The 20,861-nt window shown below is 32.6% G+C and overlaps 2 protein-coding genes across 2 annotated transcripts; both read right to left on the reverse strand.

The window, feature by feature from the left end:
* Positions 1–262: 262 nt before the first annotated feature.
* On the reverse strand, positions 263–12,172 carry LOC132909481 (ataxin-2 homolog). The gene is made up of 6 exons (XM_060964337.1): positions 12,056–12,172; positions 3,604–3,733; positions 2,635–2,892; positions 2,109–2,379; positions 1,346–1,663; positions 263–923 (listed from the first exon to the last, which is right to left on the reverse strand). Exons 1-6 carry the CDS (start codon positions 12,170–12,172, stop codon positions 263–265), a joined length of 1,755 nt encoding a protein of 584 aa, XP_060820320.1.
* Positions 12,173–14,013: 1,841 nt separating this feature from the next.
* LOC132909740 (putative cyclin-dependent serine/threonine-protein kinase DDB_G0272797/DDB_G0274007) lies at positions 14,014–19,197 on the reverse strand. The gene is made up of 3 exons (XM_060964737.1): positions 19,076–19,197; positions 16,899–17,001; positions 14,014–16,192 (listed from the first exon to the last, which is right to left on the reverse strand). The coding sequence occupies exons 1-3, from the start codon at positions 19,085–19,087 to the stop codon at positions 15,129–15,131; spliced, it is 1,179 nt and encodes a 392-aa protein (XP_060820720.1). The 5' UTR covers positions 19,088–19,197; the 3' UTR covers positions 14,014–15,128.
* Between the last annotated feature and the right edge of the window lie 1,664 nt (positions 19,198–20,861).

Here is a 20,861-nt window from a genome sequence, read left to right on the forward strand (position 1 = left end):
ATAAACGTTTTCATTCTTTCAACATAAATTCGAAATTAATAATGAAACTTCAACGGTATAACAAATAAATTGATATCAAGTACCTTAACTCTATCTTTGTAATCGCACCGAAAATCTAAAATCCATCGGCGACAATCTTTTGCAACGTGCGAAACGTAAGGACATCGATCCAAATAATTGAAACGATCGATTAAAAATAGAACGGAATATCGAAACAAAAGCAAATATAGAAGATACAAATTAATTGAACCAACGATTATCTTCAATATTGTCTTTCGGTAACAGGACGAACTCCATGCTCAGGTTCTTGTGCTCCAAATTGAGCCTGAGTATACTGTGACTGCGATTCATAGCCTTGGCTATATCCACTTGATTGACCTTGGTACGCGTCTGGTGATTGAATCTGGCTTTGATAGTGGTTTTGATCTTGATACTGATTTTGACTTTGATATTGATTTTGTTCTTGATATTGACTCTGTCCTTGATATTGACTGTGACTTTGATACTGATTTGGAGGTTGATATTGAACTTCCGGAGCACCAGTAGGTTTAATTGGCTGAGGCACGTATGGCTTGTCAAGACGATAATCGATATGATTAGCGATAATATTATAAGGAATTTGTGCTTGATATTTTAATAAACTCTGAATTTGACCAGGAACATTGGTGGAATATTGTGGTACTGGTTCAGCTGGTAGTTGTTGCGGTCGTAGCTGTCGTTGATGTGGAGCTTGTCTTCTTGGTCTAGAATATGCCGAACCTGATTGCGGATCTTGTGGTGGACCTCGTATTCGTTGTGGGGCAGGCGCGACCACTGGCGGTACTGTGTGTACGGTAGGAGATGTTGGTTGCTGTCTTAAAAGATCTTGGTAGTAGTTACGGACCTGCTCTACCTGCATTTGGGCGGCTGGCTCCGGATTAAATCTAAAAGTTAATTCTTTCGTAAAACTATTAATTCCTTTATTACTGGTTTAATTTAAGGGTGACTAAATTCAAAGTTATTATTCAAAAGTGATTATAGCCACGCAATATCAAGAACTAGATGTGTAGTGGCAAGTATATGAAAACATTTAGAATAAGAAAGTATATAAAAATTCAACATAATTTAATTTGTAATTATTAACTGAAATTTTGCTGACTATAAAATTTGGCTGACTATAGGCACCGGTTAGAACTTCACATTAGTCAACTAGTCCAGTTAAATGTAGGATAATATGATATCACTAGGCTAACTGACATTTCTTTGCATAATTATCCTATATACAATACAATGATATACAACGGTAATCAACGAATCCTAGTATTAAATAACGTGGATAATTTTACTAGTTAAATATTCAATTTACCTGTATTGTTCGGGAATTAAGTTGACATACGGAGTTTCGGCCTGGTATTTCAACAGTTGTTGAAGCTGAGGCGGTAGATTGGGATTATATTTAATTTGAGGTTCAGCCGGTGGTTGCGGAAGTCTGCGGTGCTGCTGTTGTGGCGCCTGTCGCCTCTGTCTGGGCGGACCACGTGGTTTCCCACGATAAGCTGGTCGTCGTGGTGGAGGGGCCGGTTCTTCTTGGGCTTCGGGTTGATACCGAGGTTGATACTCAGGTTGATACTCAGGTTGATACTCAGGTCGTTGATTACCTTGTGATGCTAACAAATTTTCATATCTACAAACAAATTTACAATGTTATATATGTATATAGATCACAACTTTCCTTTGTTTATTTCATCTTCTTATTTATTTCGTGTTCAAAAAGAATTAAATAAAATGTTTCAGTTATATCAGAATTCAATACGTCAACAAATAATATTAGAGATCATTCTACTAAGATACTGTTAAGGTTCTATTATATCATCAAACTGGATTGAGATAAGTAATATTATGTCATTGTATTACATTGAGACACTATTATATCACATTAAGATACTATTACATAATTACATTACATGTAAGATAGCTATCCTTATTACGTCATCTAGCAACTGATAATACTTTATATAACAGTGTTTAATATTCACAGTACTAGTTCTAGATCTTTTAAAACAACTAAATACGAAAATGAAGTTGGAGAAATTAAAAAGTATCGCTATGTACAATAATACGAACATTACCTATATGGTTCAGGAATGATATTAACATATGGAAGTTGTGCTTGCAATTGGAGAAGCTGCTTGATTTGCGTAGGTGCATTATCCAAAGGCCTCGATTGTTGTACAGCAAATGGTTCGGGTTGTGGTGGTGGTTGCGGTTGCCTTGGCGCATGAGCCCTTTGCCGATGTGGCGCTCTTGGTGCACTTGCGATTGCAGCTTCCGAGTATTGTGCTGTCTGTTGCGCCCTTGGCTGTAGTTGCCGATCAAATGATCTCCAGTTCACTCTTAGTCCTTTCAAGCAGAAAAGGAATTTAATTTTTTACTTATTCAGAAGACATTACGCATTGTTGCTTTCGTGTGTTAGATTGAAATTAACTTATTCCGGGAAAAAGCATTCCACAGATTTTCAATACATTATAAAAAACGACTTTCATAAAATTTATATTTTACAAAAAGCTATAATTGTTTTAATTATTGTGACAGTGGAAATGAATACAATAATTATCAAGTATAAATATGAAGGTAGAACGCTATGAATTCACTTACCACTGGGATCATTATATTGAAGAGATTTCGCAGACCCTGAATTACCATCGTAGGAGCCTTGAATAATTGAATGACTATGTCCATCCGTTGATCCTTGGATGTTGTATGACCCTGCACTAGGTCCTTGTACATTGTAGCTTTCCGCTGGGCCGCGACTGGCACCATGAATTCGAAAATTGGAATGACCATCGCTAGCACCTTGTATTTGAGCGTTACCGTCTGTTGCGCCCGTAATACTAAAGCCACCTTCGTTTGATTCTGTAAAATAAAAAAGTTAAACATGGTAAATTATTAAGTTAGAGAGATCATTACTTGCTTCGTACATGTAATACTATATTATTAGAAAAGTATTTAATACTTGTGTATGTCTTCATTATCAACTTGAAAATTTGTATTCTTATAAAGTAATTCTTTAGTTAATATTTTAAAATTCAATGAGATATTATTTTATGAAATTATTTCAGTACATTTTTATATGATTAATTCCAAACAAGAGAAGATAATATATTTTTCATCTAGAAGAATATTTGATATGTTAAAGTAAGACAATTATTTTTGCAGATTATTTTTGCAGATATACTTCCAAATTATTCTTGCAAGTGTTCACTTCGTGTCTATTACAAAAGTGTCCTCAGAATTTTCCAGAAAAATTTATAGTAATAATAATTATTAAATTGAATCAATAAATATATGTATTCATTCAAATATATAAAGATGTTTGTTTCATTAAAAATTAAAACAACATATTCATTAAAAAACAGCTTATTTGAAACACGATAGAGTTTAATTTGCGAAATATGTCCAAACTACAATACAAATGTTAAAGTACTTCGACAAAGCTTTAACAAACGATGTTGGGCAAATCTGATCGTAAATTTGTATCAGCCGGAAAAATAGAGCAATGAATTATGCAGAAAGATTTTTATGCTCGTGGTAGTAGTAGGTATCGATATCTTATCTGCTTTCTACCATTTTGATCTGTGTATTGGATTCCTTTCCCTTCCTCTATTCGTAAACCCTGGGCGACTCGATTCCCGTCACTGGGTCCTTGTATCGAGAATTGTGCCAAGCACGCTGGAACTGTTAGTAACAAAAGAACCTACACAAAGATTATAAATACAAGTTAATTATTTCGTCTTTGTATGGTCAGCATTTATTTCTTTATTGAATTTCATCTATTTTTCATTTTATTTTATTGTAATATGAAAATACTTCTAAATATCAGGAAGTGCTAATTGAACGTATTCAGTAGCAACCCATTAATTAAACGTTTATTAAGCGTTTCCTGCTATCCAAAAAAGGGTTGTATTACACAATGATTCAAGAGCCGTATACTTTCTAATTACAGTGTTTAAGGTGTTCTAAACAAAGTTCAAACGACATACCAACGCAATATTGAGTTTTTCATTCTTTCACCGGTATAGATCAGTTAATTATAATATTATTATTAATAGATATATTCATTAGAAGAAATAAATAAATTTCCTTATTGATAATGATTTGTACTGAGTATAATTATTGCCAAAATTATTAACGATCATTTTTAGGAATATCGTAGATAACTTCCAACTCGAGCGATTCGGAAAAGAACTTCGAGGAATTCGTAGATCATTCGCAAGATACAATTATCCTTGGCAGTGAAGTGTTTTGTTCTACAAATATTCTCATTGACGCAGTAATATTGAAAGGAGCAATAATAATAAAAAAATTGAAATAATTCGATTGTGTAACTCGAAGTTCTAATCATAGTATTATCTAATATGGTGGAGCTTGGTTCAGTGACAGCTACGATTACGCACTAATTTGTGTCGTGTACATTTATATGGAATTGCATTTCGAGAGCGAGGCAACGTGACTGTGAGGGAAAGTGGTAACTTCAAGACCAGATTCTTCGTGATCAAACTAATAATAACACATTTCAGGACCATAACAAAAATTGATATATTTTAATGATTCAAACAACGATTACTCTTATTCAAACTATGCAAATGTCTCAAACGTACAATAATGTATGTTTGCACATGTACATATACATACTATTGCCTCTTACCTACAACTATCGGATAAGGTTAATACATTCATTAGAGCCAATTAAGTTAATTAAACGAGCTAAATCAAGATTAGTCAAGTTACGTGCCGAATGATTTATCTAGTTTCACAGCATCTCCTGTAATGATATTTTATACATGAAAATGTATACATGTATACACGCATTGTCATCCAATTATGTTAACAGAGAAATCGTATAACAGTCTTAACGGTCCCCAATTGGAGAGATACTTAAAAATATTCTCCTATTTTCTTCTATAACTAACTTCCTAAATAAACAAAAAACACTTGAAGAAAATATTATAAATAAATTTGGATTAAATATTACCTTTCGATAGTAATTCCAGCAATTATAGAAATTGTCAAAGTGTTTAACAATAAATTCTTTTTTATACACTTAACAATTAATTTTTTTTACAATTCTATAAGTAACGATATATAACGACTTTGATAAGTAGCTTTGTATCATTGAAATCTATTTTAAGAAAACAGACTATCTGCACGATCAGCAGTTGCATTTTAAGTTCAATTAGAAAGAAATCGATTAAAATTAGAATTTTACAATTTTTCTATTTATTCAAATAATTCTAGTTTTTTAGGGATTCGGCAAAAGAATAAAATTCTACTGAAAATTAAATAGTAATTAGAGGAATTATAATCGATAAAATTTACTTTATTAATATTTTGAAAGCGCGATGAATAAATAAGTATCGAATGTTCAAGATTTTAGAAAATTTCCAAACATGTATTATCGTGTGCATCGTTTCTATAAAATTTTCTATCTTGTAGAACTTTACTTCGCCAGTCATAAATGGTCTACACGGTACCAAAGCAAATTTTTCAATATTTCTACTATCTGTAATTAAAATTTCTAGAGAAAGGTGAATTTTGGTAATTATCAGTTTAATTGGATCTGAACCCGATAAAATGCCAGTTTCCAAAGGGGAAAGTTTTGCGTGTCTTCGATTAGCAACAGCAATTTCCGTAATCGGGAAAAGGCGACGAGTTGCTATGCCTTTCCTTCGAGCATTCCACTCGCAAGAAAAAGGAACGAAATCTATCTGGAAACCGGGACTAAGGCAGTACAGCGTGCAACTATCGAGCACAGCATTGCAAGAATTACACGCTCGCCGGTAGAAAGTGAAATATAAATTAACCGGCAGGACACGCCTGCTTCGATTATCCGTGCAAGAAAAAAGGATCTGCGCTACGAGTTCAACTTGTCTAGAGTCTAGAAGCGACTCCCTGTCAAGCCAATATTAAAAAGTCGAACGCGACACAGAATATTAAATTTTCCAGGTCAACATTCTTCTGTATGTTTAAATCGTTTAGGTCGTTTTCTTTAAAATTTGGTTTCATCAAGCTTATTACTTTCCTCGTATAATTTTAATTGAAACAATTGATACAAGATTTTGTTCCAGTTTATTGTTTCTTCCTTAATGTTCTATATAAGCCATTATAAGAAAACGAAATCAAAATCAATTATTATTAAAATCAATTATCAGTATCGTGCAGAATATTTTCAACTTTAAATAGGATAGTTAAATATCGATACTATAATATAATTATAAAAATAGATAGAATAGTAAATATAAAATAATAGAATTGTAGAAAATATAGAATAATAAATGTAATATGTAACAAACAAAGGTAAGGGATTATTATTATTATCGAGGATTATTGCACATGTTTTATAAACTTCTATTTATTTTCTAAGAATCGGCATATGATATTTTAAATAAACTGGGAGATGTTGTATCGGGTATTTCTTGACTTTCAATTTAGAATGGGAGAAAGTCTTTTCACTTTTACTAATGACATTAAAATATGTATGTGCTCTGTTTTTGTCCTAATTGTCATGTAAGTGTAAGACATGGTATCTAGTAAAGCAGACAAAAGAATTAAAACTATAAATGGTATAGGATACAGAACTGTAGTTACTTCTTATGGAACTTTCATTCTGCACGTTTTAAATAATGACTGTGAGCGGGAAACTAAAAACAGTATAAACATGAACAAGATTATCTTTCAAGTTTACTATCATTATCTTTTTGGCTTTCTTCGAACTATCATTCGAAGCAAATTAACTGTGAAATTTATAAAATCAATCTTCGTTAACGAAATAATATCTAAACCATATATACCTTTTATTGCACAGAATTAAAATTTTTATGTAAATTTTTTAACTTCGATACTTACTTAATTACTAAGACAAATAAATGTAATATATTGTTTATATTTTGACAAGCAATTAATTTAATATTATAATATTTAAGAAATATTAAATTAGAAACATATGATATACAGCGGCAAGCTGTAAATAAACAAAGAAATGCTTATTCATAAATTCAACATTATATTATGAACAATTCCATTTTTAATTTTGTTATAATTGGAAATTTATGCTCCAAAAGGTTCTCATTATCTATTTTTTTCTAGGTATCTCAGATTTTTTCGATAAACATCAAAATAGTTATCTTACTCGATTATCGTAAACCGATTATTACAACTGTTCTCGGCGCAACATAAATAATATTATGGTCACGTTCAACCGTTATACTCGTAAAATGGGAAAGCGTGACATTTCGAAGAGAACCATGTCTTCTTAACCATGGATAAATAAATTGATGTACTCATTTCTTGTTTGAGAAATTACTTACAATCTAATTATAATGACAGATTGTGAATCTCTCGCAGAAGCTTAAATTCCAATTATGTATTTTAATATAAACTTAGTTTGTCATATTTTTGATAACATAGTTTTACATGACACAATTATAGTTTTAATTATCATATAAAGATGTAAGATAACATCTTTTCGCAAAATGAAATGATTAATGTTTCTTGTTATTTAATAAAATAAAATTAGATTTATTACTGTAAGATCAATATCACTGTAAATTATTACAAAGTTCTTAGTCAATGAAATTTGAAGTCAAACTTGTCTTTAACACAATAGTGCCCTAGATTCATAAAAATAATCCTTCTCTAAAGCATTAACTATACGCTTATCTATATTCTAGATTATATTATAATTTCTAAGTGACCCATAATCTACACCATAATTACAATTAAGATCTGCATCTCTTGCATCTAATTTCTATCCTACCTGTTTTTCTCCCAAAATGATCATAAAATTATTATTACTACATTAAATTCAATTCTTATCTTCAACATCACGTAAACGTAATACAAAGGTAATTTCACCCCGAAATAATTTCACGACCAATTTCATGCTACGTTCACGGCACAAACACGATGACTTTCCTTTCGACAAATAACCCGTGCTCAGTATAATTAATCCACGATGCGTAAACTCGTATACCGTTTTACGAACGTGTTACGGAAACGCGCGTCGATGTGGGACATCTCGTGGTAATTAACCGCACGCGACACGTTTAGTTCTGCTACATTCCAATTTTCAAACCCTAGACACCTATTACACGTACGTCTAAATTTTCCTTCGCATATTACATACTTCGAATATGAACCACAAAATAAAGCCAGATAGAGGGATAAAATATAATCACACATTAAATAATTCCCTTCGTCCGAATGAGAATTCACTAATCAAGGAGCAAAAATTCTATCATCAAAAAATTAAATTCATATTATTTTCAATTTTAAAGAAAATTGAAATGAAACGGAATTGGTTTAGATGGTTAGTAAGCGAATAAAAGATACGGAAAAGAGTTACTTACGAGCAAATTCATGACGAGAAAGCAAGCTGCTCGATGCGTTCAAGGGTGGAGTGTATCTGAGGCGGCCGCGCGGTCACCGGAACAACTTTATATGCGGCTACGTAAAAGGCGCCTTTCGGCGACGGGGATGTGACTTCTCGTGCCACCTCCACCAGCCCCTGGTTTTATCGCCTCTTTGGATTACCGTTCCACGGAACTGGCTTTTCAATTCGCGTACTACCTTTTCCCGCGGTTCCCATCAGCTAATCTCACTACTAACAGCGATGGTTCCTCTATGCAAAACAGGACAACAGTTGACTACTACATATTTCACTATTGATACGTTGTTGTGATACCGGAAACATTGTAACAGGAAATGTTTTAATTACTCTGGAGAGATTCGCTCCAGCTGTCAAATATTAGAATAAACAGGTACTATATTTTGAATGTTTTGCATATTTGATGCCTACTAACAATAAGCATTTGTGCATTTTTAAATTTGTTACAAATGCATAAACATACAGTCCAATTATAAATGGATTTATAATTTATTTATTATTATAAACTGCATTTATAATGAATTTATGTTGAATACAATAATAAATATTTTTTAATACATTTTTAAGTATATAGAATATATGAAATTTACAATGTAAAATTTATAATATTAATATATATAATGATGATGTGGATAAACAAAGCAAAATTAGAAAATTAATTATAACACGGAAGAGATTTCTTTTACTTCCATCTCATTACGCATACATGTTAAAATCTGTAAAAATACAGAGTTTTGCTACTTCTATGCGATATATTGAGAATATAATTTTGCTTTATTATCATTAATTCTCTGAAATAGCTTAATAATGACAATAAATAATTAATTATTTCTTAAAATCATTTTAGCTACTGATTTAGATAAAATACTAGTTTAACACGTGTAAATAATTTAATTAAAATTGTAATTGTATTCTTTTCATCGTTCTTTATAACATGAAACTTCATCAAGATATAAAAGAAGATTATGTGGTCATTACCGATCATGTTAAAAGTTTATCTTTCATCTGTTAACTTCCTTGTAATTCTACCTTATTTCTTTTGACGTGATAACAAAATTGTACATTTTCATTATATCTTCCATCAATGTTTATTTTCTCCCTAACACTTTAAGAAATTACATTGAACTGTTGCATTCCTAAGCCATGTGCACTTCAACAACTAACAAGTGTTACGAAGCTCACGTCGCCGTAAGTACATTTACAAGCTATGGTTTCTCGTTTCTAGTGAAGGAGTACTCAATTGCATAGTTAGAAAATGCTGAAGCCGTCGACAAGGAATGGAATTTAAAGACACGTTTCCCAGATAGCGACCACTCAAAGGTTACTATGTGACTTAAGTAATCATTGCAAACAAATCATTGAAAATAAGACAACAAGCAATAATAAGGAAAATAAGATAAATACGCATCATTTTTGTTCTTTATAGAAGAACAATCTTAAAATTCAGTGTACCATTAAGCAACTCTACATAATTAAATCTATTTCTTTCTGAACTTTAGGATTAAATATGTAGTTTTGTTATCCTCCGAAATATCTCAAAAATATTCATTGTTAGAATATAAATAGCACCCTATTTTCTATATAACTTTATCAATTTACCATTTATTTTTTACTATAACAGACTTATACCTCTTAAAATAGCTAAACTAACAAGTCATTGCTCATTTCAATTATGTCGTATTAAAGTACGCTTCTTTAAGCATCAAATAAAAAATGGAAAATCAACAAAAGCAGACTCGTGCCTTTTCGGTATAGTCTCCATATGTGTCTCACATTCAGCAGCCCAAAAGAAATTTACCTTCTCTCCATACTAGAAACTACGAAAGGCAAAAAGAAATAGCAGAATAAGGTCGTAAATGGAATCTCAACGCATCGAAAAAGATAAAGAACGAATATTAAGCAAGACTGGTAGAATACAAGTTAATTGTCTAAAAGAATTTTTATTTAGAAACATCTACCACAATCGCTATCACAAAGCACATAAAATCCTAAAATCTAAAATTCATGTATCTTTTTATGCAATTAATGATATAGGACATCTGCTCAAATTCTATATTCACATAATGTTCTCATATATGTATAAGTGTTCTTATAGAGCACCCATAAAGAATAGGATTCTATTTAGAATTCTATATTTACTGTATTATTGCTTCATGTAGTAAAGTCCCCTTTTTATTAAACACTTCGTTGAACAAATTATCCGAAAAGTTGATGGTCGCGACAAGAAATTGCCATAAAACCTTACGTAACACATGACAGCAGGTATTTATCTTCGTATTCAAGAATAAATTCCAGTCTCTATATTGACTATTAGCTTCTGTAGTGAATCTGTGACTAACTCTAACAATTCGTTTATCCTACTATTCTAATTTACTCATTAGATATTCAGGAAAATAACCAACATGCAATTATAGTAAAACTCTTCTTCGGATCAACTTCATTGAAACACGATTGTAAGGTATATGTGTACGTATTTGCATCAGATTAAATAAGAAATAAATAAACCTTCACGGCATAAAATGAATGAGAAAGTACTTAAGGAAGTCGTAAAGTCACAAATTACCAACTCAGCATGATCACGTACTAGTACAAGATATTCCGTGCAGCATGTTTTTTACGTTTCGAACAATGTATTGCAATCTTGTTAAAGTGTATCGTATCATATCGAAGATTTTATTCTCCTTATTCAATCTTGCCGGAAGAGAATGGAAGGATCCGAACAAAATACGAAAAGCAAGAGGAAAGCATAATACAATCACGTTTCACGTATCAAGTCACGCTGATCCCATCGATTTCCTGTTCTCGCAGGGTCTAGAATGAAACCAAATATCTCATGATTTACAGTTCTCTGTAGTTCCTTGTAAATTAAACGCACATCTATTTGAAGAACTTGAGATTAATGTTTTACTAAAATACTGAAACATTAGCAGACTATTAAAAAATATTATTATTAATGAAATCGTGCAAGTTGCACGTTATTGTAGTACCAATAAATTCTCTTACACAACAATAAACAGCTTGGTAATAAAACACATGAAATTCTGAAACTATATTTTATCAGTCACAAATCAGTTGATTCCTCTACTTCATTTGAAGTTGTAAAGTTATAAAAGAGAAATCTACCATTTATTATTTGTGATCTGTCAATTCTCCAATATTATTAGTTGATAAATCATTCAGGGAAAAAATCCAAATTGCGCGCACTAAGAAAGTGCAAAGACTGAAAACGATTATTCTTTCGCGCATCACTAAGATAACTTCTAATTTATTAAGCATATTTCCTACTTCATCGAATGAATCAGTTAGGCGAAGGGATTAATTGCCACGTCTTTGTCCGTTGCAAAACTTCCGGTCTTACGGTATTGCACCACTTGCAAACGAGGTGAGACCTTTTTAATTACAGGCAGCCTGGACTAAACGGAACCGAACTCATGATATCATTCTCCTCAGTTCATATATTTTCTCGCACGTTGAGAATTTTACGAGAAACTTGTGTTGCTAGGTTTCATAACGAAAGTGACAGCATTTCTCTGAACAAGGAAGAGCATGTAAATCGGTCTCGTGGCCTTCACGCTTCGTGAACGGATTCGCGTTGCTCTCGACAATTGCGATTACACTCATACACGCATTCACCGTACTCTGCTGCGCTACAACTTTCGTTTTTCCACTGACCACAGACACAAATGCATAATTCACCAGTGTGTCTTCGAGTTCGTCGATCTGAGAAAGGGTCGATGAAATTATAATCATTATAATTTCGTCCGTGTAACAAATAACGAGGGTAACAGATAGATAAATTATAATTTGCTGAGTGATGAGAGGATTTATTCAACATCGAGGTCGATGGTTATGTGATGTACTTCATTATATGTTTTAAGTTAATTATATGTTTGCAGTTTTTCTTTTAAGAGATGTTTGATCAATAATGGAAATGCTATACTTTATTGTATATTATATTTGCATGTCATGAAAATTTTGTTTGACTTATTGCTATCACCAAATCTTCAATCGTCATTTTATTTTTATACAACAATGCACAACAAATGTTTATAATTTAGAGAAATGGTTTCTTTTTATTCTTCTATTATCACATCGAGAATTATTTATTACACGAAAACATCTGTTAAAGCTAGTCTTTATTTGAAACTCGGGAGAACATGAAGTGTCGTAATTAAATTCAGATTCATATTTACTTTTAAATAATTTGAAATTCATTGAAACTTTGATTAACAAGAATTTGATGATCAAAATTTTGATTACATTATTAAAAGCACTAGTATTATTTTGCGAATGATAATCAAAAAGGAGCCACTGAGATATATTACAATTATTAACAGTAGAAAACGTTCAAACGTGAAACTTTCAGAAATATTATTACAGCATTATTGGTTACGTTTCTGTTACTTATCTCTCCTGTAATTCATTTGTATTTTACTTGCGAAATCTAATGAAATAAATTCAGCTTTCGATTACTACTTCAATTACGACACGTATGAAGCCACAGAGTATCATATTCCTTATGTTTGGAAAAATTTACACTCCACTTTAAAAAGTTTAAAATAGATGCGATAACATAAAACGCAACATACAGAAATCTAAGAAAACAATTAATATATTCCGTCAGAGAATCTACGATACAAAAATTTCAATTGCTTTCCTAATCAAAAAAAAAAAAAAAAACTATTGCAATTCTGCGTGATTTCACCAAATTCCAATCGGAAAAAGAAAAGTCTTCTAATTAGAACATTCGTTACGCGCAGATATTTCCACTTCTTTATCTAATTAACGAACCGACATCGAGGCCAATAATTACGTATCATTACTTCCTTACACTGTTCATAAACTCCAGAAACTTGAAGTCCGAGTTTCTATCCAGATATCATCTGATATCTCAAGAAATATCGGTACGATAGATCCTGTGATCATCGATGCAAACAAATCGTTTGTATTTATTTTCCATCTGTCGATCAACGTTCGATATCACGTATCGCTTTCTATAATCGTGGTTCGAGCACGCGTCTTTATTAGAAAGGTGGAAACCATCTGACTTTCTATGTTACACTTAATGAGAGCAGATTTATTAACGAGTAGCCAAGCAGATCGGCAATACCCGCGAAAATATTCTTCCTTGAGCTACGATCTTAATAAATTCCGCTCGGAAGCGGTTCTCGAGAGATCGATAACCATTTCGTAATCACGGTCGAGTTACTTTTACGCCGGAAGTTCCGTTCACGCCACGTCCATTCGCTCACGCGGACACGCGAGAAACGTTTTCATGGAAACGAAGAATAATTTCCACTTCAGTATGGGAAAACGTTCTAGCACGATAAAACGAAGGACTTGGTGGGATAGAAAGTATCCGAGCGAAGTTGCTTTCTTTTATTTTAACCCTGCTACATCCTTTTTAGATCACTTTCGATAGAATCCCGTTTTTCTATAGTTAAATGGTTTATTAAATGTCAGGAAAATATGAAAAAATATTTGTGCGTTTTCAGGTTTTTTGTTTCAACTGTACATTAGAGATTGTTTTAGAACTAAAAGATTGAAGGACTACGGTAGGGTTAATAAACATACAGCTTTTGTATAAAAGTAAGATTGTACTTGTTATTTTCTGTTTACAATCAATTGTAATTAATGAATTATAGTTGTTAAATTAGTGTGATTTGTATAACGACATAAATTATGTAGAGATTAATTCTTTTAGTTGGAATGTAAAGAAAGTCTGAAAAAGTATTTACTTCTAAAAGTAATTCATTTTATACACTATACTTATGGTTATGATTCTTGTTCTAAACGTACAGTAAAATTTATAAAATTGAATTTTATAAATTCAGATATTATCCAAATTGAAAGATTAACAAATAATTGTATCTATTTAAAGCTATAGAAAAGAACAAAAAAAGATGTTAAAGTTTGAAGTTAGAATTACCAGAGTACACTTCGTTATTTAGCCAGAAAGTGTAAACCTTTCTTTGTTTTTTAACGCGTCAAGACGAAGAATATTAATCTTCAGCAGTTTTTCTGTGCGACGGAGAAAATCGAAGGTTTGAGGAAAATATTTTAATTTAATTTAGCAACTTATTTTATCAGAAATAACTAATAACTTTGAAAACAAGCGTAATCAAAGATATTCTGTAATCTTTTCTAAACAATATCTTTTCATAACTCTATTTAAAGATTATATAAAAAATACAGAACGTTTCATTAATACGCACATTTATTCTGAATATGTTCATAAAAATTCTAAAATGAGACTGTAAGTAAATTTATAAAAGTTATAAATAATTATTACTAAAATTTGTAACGATAAAAAATAATTCAAAGCAGAACCGTAACAAAAATGAAAAGTTATTCAAATTCACTGTATACCGACAGAAAAGTAGGATTTCCGAATCTTCGTTTCATGCTAAATTCAACAAAATATCCAATTTTATTCCAGATTTTAAATGAATAAAAACTAAAATAATTAAATAGATGCGAAAATAAAATAAAATGTTTGTTGCTTCATTTCCTCTAACACTGAATTCAAACTAAATCTAAACAGTCACAAAATCCAACATACCAACTACAAGTAACTCTAAACCCCAAATTCTATCCCTAGATACCCTTTTCCTCAAATCCCTCAATCCCCCCCACCCACCAATCTCAACGCGTTGATCCACCAAATAAACCAAATAAACTCCACTTGTTTCATATTTCAGCCCTCTCAATGCCTCTGACTTTCTTCAACAGGCTTAGTCGTCCCATAGTCGCCTTCGTACTGATCGTTATTCACGTAATAAACCTTGCTTCGATACCGATATGGCCCTTTGGTCTCAGCTGGAAACGGTTTCGGTACGAACAACGACTTTGGTTTGTAAGAAATACTATTCGCGATAACTTCGTATGGTAACCGTGCCTGGTACTGCAACAATTGTTGGATCTCCATTGGCATGTTTTTGTCGATAACCAATTTTTGAGGAACTGGCGGCGGTAGCCTCTCGACTGGAACTGATATGTGTTCCACTTGTGGCTCCTGTTGCTCTCGTTGCTCGTAGTCTTCTTTGTACACTATTTTGCCTTGCAAACTTCCATCTGCGTAGTCTCTTCTGGATTTCTGTTGCTCCTCTTGTTCATAATTCTCTTGTTCGTATTGAGAAATGCCAGCATTTGCTGGTTGCTGATCGTATTGTTGAGCAATTGGAGAATTGGATGGATAAGCGAAAGAGGCTGAATCAGGGTGGATACTTTGTGATTTGAAGTCTTCTAGAATTACTTGTTTCGCTTCAGATGGAGCATTTGAGTATCTGTATTGAACTTGATTGAGATCAGATTGAGGTCCCACCGGAGCTTGAGGTTGTGGATAGACTTTGTATTGAAGTTGATTTGGATCTGGATGTTCTTGTACAGGCTGAGGTTGAGCGAATGTCTTGTATTGTATCTGGTTGGGAATTTGCTGAGGTTCCGGTTGAGTATGATGTTGTAAGTACGATCTATGTTCCAATTGGTCGGGTTCGACTTGCACGAGTTGAGATTGAGATTGTTGCTGACTCACGTGTGATTGTTGAAGATGAGCTGATTGTTGAAGATGAGCTGAGTGTTGAAGATGAGCTGATTGTTGAGGATGAGCTGAGTGTTGAGGATGACCTGATTGTTGAGGATGAACTGATTGTTGAGGATGAGCTGATTGTTGAGGATGAGCTAATTCTTGTTGTTGAGGGATTTGGGAATTTTCTAGGCGAGAATGAAATTGGTTTTGCGCGCCGAAGAACTTCCAATCAACCTTCAGGCCTGTAAAGGAAGATGCGCGTAGTAATTAGTAACCGGTTTTTGGTTGTGCGATAAGCAATCTGCAGATATTCGCACAAATGCATATTCTTATAGCGACTAAGAAATAAATTAATAACAAACTACATAATTAGCAACAGGCTACAATTAATCGGAAATTATCTATGTATACATATTATGTACGTCAAAATCTACATTACACGACCGATCAGTATAGATTGATAAATTGTACAAATAACCTATATATAATAAAACTTACGATGTTATTCGGAAAAACATTTCATTCGCATCAATCTAATACTACATCTAACACACATAATATATACATATTTAATGTTCAGATCTTCATTAGCAATGAATAAAACCTTATACACAAATCATTTTCAATAAAAGACACTTCCTGAATCTAAAATTTTCTAAACCTCTTACAAAAACAATTACATAATCATTACATCAATTATAGAATACACGCGGCAAACAAACAATATACAGTTACACAACTATCTAGCAATTACTCTATCTCGGTACAATATGTACATTAGTAACACCCAATTAAGTTGTTCTAAAACCAAAGACAATCGTCTAAATAACTCAATCACGATCAGTTCGTACCTTCAATCAGGAAAAAGAATTCCAATTCTGATTAGCTGATCTCTATCACTCATAGAAAATATTCAATTGTCCAAGTTTTCAACTTAGCTCTACTCACCATTTGGATCATGGTACTTAATTTGCGCCTGGGGTGTACGAACAGAACGCTGCGCGTTCTTTTCTTGCGCCACCGTCGTCGAAACCAAAACGATAAAGAGGATCTGCGAACAGATTGAATCGCCTATAAATTACTGCTTATGAGAAGGCTCCCCACCTTCGCGAAGGTTCTCCATTTCTCTAAGGACGAACACAACGATGCTGTAATAGGTAATGGGATTCGTTAGAAAGTAAAGTCTTCCTAGACGGTCGTCTTTCTCCGCGGCTCGTTGGAAATCAACGCCACCGACGACGTCTCACCCGGAAGCGAATTCGTACGATCGTTTTGTTCAATAAAACATTTGACTAGCAGAAACGTTTCCGCCTTTGTCCCGCAATCGCTTTTGTATCAACTCGACTCTGTGCTATACAGAATGATCCACGCGAGGGTCGTTGCAGTCAAACGGTTTCACTTCTTTCTGTGATCATTCGAAATTACCATAAAGTTAAGATTATGTTCGCCAGCGTTATGAACCGCGCAAAATGACTATTTAATAACTTTTAACTGTGGAAAATTAAGGCTGACTACGTTTAGACTCGAATAAACGTTTTCTTTCGTAATATCAATTTGAATATTGGATCGCCGATTAGCCTGAATGAATTATGCATGTCCGTGGTTTAGAGTAATTCAGTTGATGTTGCTACGGAATTTTAAATGTTTCTTGGTTGTGAGAGCTTCAAAAGCTATGTACATTGTTAATTGTAATTTTTCAGATTTTTAATCATACGTAAAATGTAAGATTTTTATCAATAATTGATATACATATATATCTAAAATTTTACATGATAAATTATATACATATGTACATACAATTTTGCTCAAAGCTAAAGTTCATTACTCTTTTAGAAATTATTTTCACTAATAATTATTTTCTTCTAAAATTAATTAACTTCGTTGAAATCAAATTTTGCTATATAATTTCAGAAAAGAAATCTGTTCGGAAGATCCCACGATCTATTCAAGATCATCGTGATTCAAGATTGAATCTCACTCTGTATGAAATTATTAATTTTTAAAATTAGTTTTTCTAAGGGGATTTTGTATATATAATAACATGATCATATTTCATACACACGCATAATAAATTACAATATTTATAATAGTATATCATATATATCATAGTATTATATAAAATCAATCTTTATTTCTTTTATTAATACTAAAAAGAGAATTCGTCTAGTTTAGAATATGAAACATGCATGAGTGAATCGAACCTTGAACTAGCGTAATGCTAAGCCACTACATAATTAATTCACGATTTCTGTTCACGGTTCTGTTTACATGCATGAAAAAGAATAACCGCCAAGAAGAAATTAGAAGAATACATTTTTAGAGAAATAAATTAGAAATAATTAGTTGTAACAAATGTATCATAAATATAATTCAAACTACTATAATTTACTGTAATTTTCAATTTCAAATAACCTACAACTATTAGAAGATTTGTAATTAACAAGATCCTAAACAGATAATGTAATAAGGCTTTTAAACTATAAATCAAATTCTGATTTACTTGAGAGGATTCATATGCTTAAAAAAATGTCTAAAAAATTTTAATTTAGCTTACTTATTAGTTTCATTAAATTAATTAAAATTGTCAAAAAATCTACAAATCAACCGAACTGTCGACATCAAACAAACTTTTCTACATAAAACAAACTACCAAATATAATACTAGATTAAAATAAATTCCTCGATACAAATAAATTCTTCGAATGTCACAAGCGATAACAACATGAAAAATTCAAGTGACTGTGCCATGCGTCTACAAAACACAGTTTTCTACCATAATACCAACACTGCTACATTTCCTACTTAAGCTTATCACGATAAAAAGCAACAAGAAAAGAAACTAATCGTTCTTGAAAACTAACTAGTAGTATTCACTTTTCGTAAACATTCGACTCATTGACTCAACGTATCGGTAAAATCGCGATCCATCACTGACAACCCTTTGCAGCACAAACACACTGCAACTCATACGTGTCACTCACCAAAGACTATCGTAAAGAAACAATATAAATATTCGACACTTGATATGCTGTATGTAACATCGATAGAAAATAGAAGATAAAGTTAAAAAACTAGGATCACCATGATACGATTTTGAGCAGAGTCGAAGGGTTTCATGCACTCACTCGAAGTCTCATGGCTGGCTGCGAGAAAATGATGAACGTGGATGCTCGGTTCGCGGGTCTACGAGCGGAAATCAGTCGACGGAGCTACCGTTGCTCTTCTATATACTCGGAGTCGAGCCGGTGTAATTGGTCGGCTAAGCAGACGGCCGGTGACTACCTACTTTTAAAGTAATTCTGCCTCCGGTAACGAGCGAACCACCGAGGCCCTCGGGATATTATCTGGGCCGATTGCAAGAATGCGTCGCTGGCGCAACTTCGTTACAAAGTCTATCTAAGAAGCTGCGGACACTGGGGTGTCCGAGGTTACCGAGATTTGCAACAATAGGGGGAACAATAATGGAGGATCGACGATCGACGGTAAAGTCTGTCATTGATGATACTTCCAAGAAAGGTAGAGAACCATGGTCGCCAGCAAAATAATTTAACTTAATTTTTAAGAATTTACCCCTCTGTTGCATTCTTTTGGTCACTTTAAATTATATATAATATTTATATATGTTATATTTTTCTATTTTTAGAAAATCTCTTCGGAAGGATATGATAAGAATTAGAAAAAGAAACGAACAATGTAGCTACTTGGATGTAAGTTATTCGTATTTTTCTTCGACAAACCTAATGTTTCTAATTGTAGATTCTATAAGGAATAAAATAAAAAGAGAATACAGTTCCAAAGACTTTCAAAGTCTCGTTATCTGCAAATCAGAATGTAATGATTCAAGAGAAAAACAAAAGCCATTCCGTCATACGTGTTGTAAGCGACTGCTTTGCATATAGATTGTGCATAACTATGTTTATAACGTGTAAACGATCTTCCATAATTGGTACGAACAACGTTTATTGGCGGGGCCCAATAATGACCGCAAAAATATTTACTAAAGTGAAGTAAAAATTTATATTTGCTATCGATAATACTAAGTAGCAATAAAATTATCGAGCTTTGATGAAACATTCTCGGATGAAGTAGATGCCATCTGCTGTATCCCTGAACTTTCAACTATAAAAATACAACAGGACAGACCGTAAATTGTAAGACTTGTAAGATCTACAGGAGTATCCTCACTTTTCATGTACGCGTGTGTATCTCAATGAAAATATACGTGTACGATTGATTACATTCGATACAAGATTTTATCGAGTCTCTTCTGAAATCCTCGTATGTATACATTCTATCATGTATTACATGTTTATCAATTTGTTTTAAGATCTTTTAAATACTACCTAGTAGAACCACGTTAATGCATAATTTAAATTAAAATAAAATTACAAATTAGTAAAATTACTGATATTATTATTAGGAATGTTATTATGTATATATTATTAGTAAAAAGTTCCTGCTTTTAGTAATCACTGTATAGAACGTTCCATGTACTTATCCTATCAGCATTCGAATATATTCGATGACAACCTTGTTAAACGCAATTTTCAGAAACGTTGCCCCCTCGTTGCGAAAGCACGATTCGCGGAACTTGTTTTCGAGGCGAAAATTTATTAAATCGATCAGTGTGAAAAAATGTCAGCTAAGGCGCAAAATTAGAGGATATTATGTGGACATTATAGAAGGGAACCATAATACGTTCTAAACGAACTCTAAGAACCTCATAAACCAGACTTCTAAGGAGGCAACCTCGACTTTTTTTATCGGACCAGAAAAATCACGGTAATTTTCGAAATTACCTGATCCTCGTTACCATCATTACGACACGTACTTCTCAAGAGAAGCAGAAACACGAAAGCAGGAAGTTTTTGCTTGAACCCAAAGAACTCCAAGAACGTAATCTTTTTCCTT

This window comes from Bombus pascuorum, chromosome 8 (genome assembly GCF_905332965.1).
Source record: "Bombus pascuorum chromosome 8, iyBomPasc1.1, whole genome shotgun sequence".
Taxonomy (NCBI): domain Eukaryota; kingdom Metazoa; phylum Arthropoda; class Insecta; order Hymenoptera; family Apidae; genus Bombus; species Bombus pascuorum.

What these genes read in the sequence shown, in the direction of transcription:
- LOC132909481 (XM_060964337.1), bottom strand. Translation starts at nt 12,172, where the DNA reads ATGATTATAATTTCATCGACCCTTTCTCAGATCGACGAACTCGAAGAC. An exon ending in ATCATTCCTGAACCATATAG is followed by an intron (nt 1,664 to 2,108) that starts GTAATGTTCGTA and finishes ATTTGTTTGTAG; the next exon opens with ATATGAAAATTTGTTAGCAT. An exon ending in TTAATTCCCGAACAATACAG is followed by an intron (nt 924 to 1,345) that starts GTAAATTGAATA and finishes ATTAACTTTTAG; the next exon opens with ATTTAATCCGGAGCCAGCCG.
- LOC132909740 (XM_060964737.1), bottom strand. An exon ending in TAAGTACCATGATCCAAATG is followed by an intron (nt 16,193 to 16,898) that starts GTGAGTAGAGCT and finishes CTTCCTTTACAG; the next exon opens with GCCTGAAGGTTGATTGGAAG.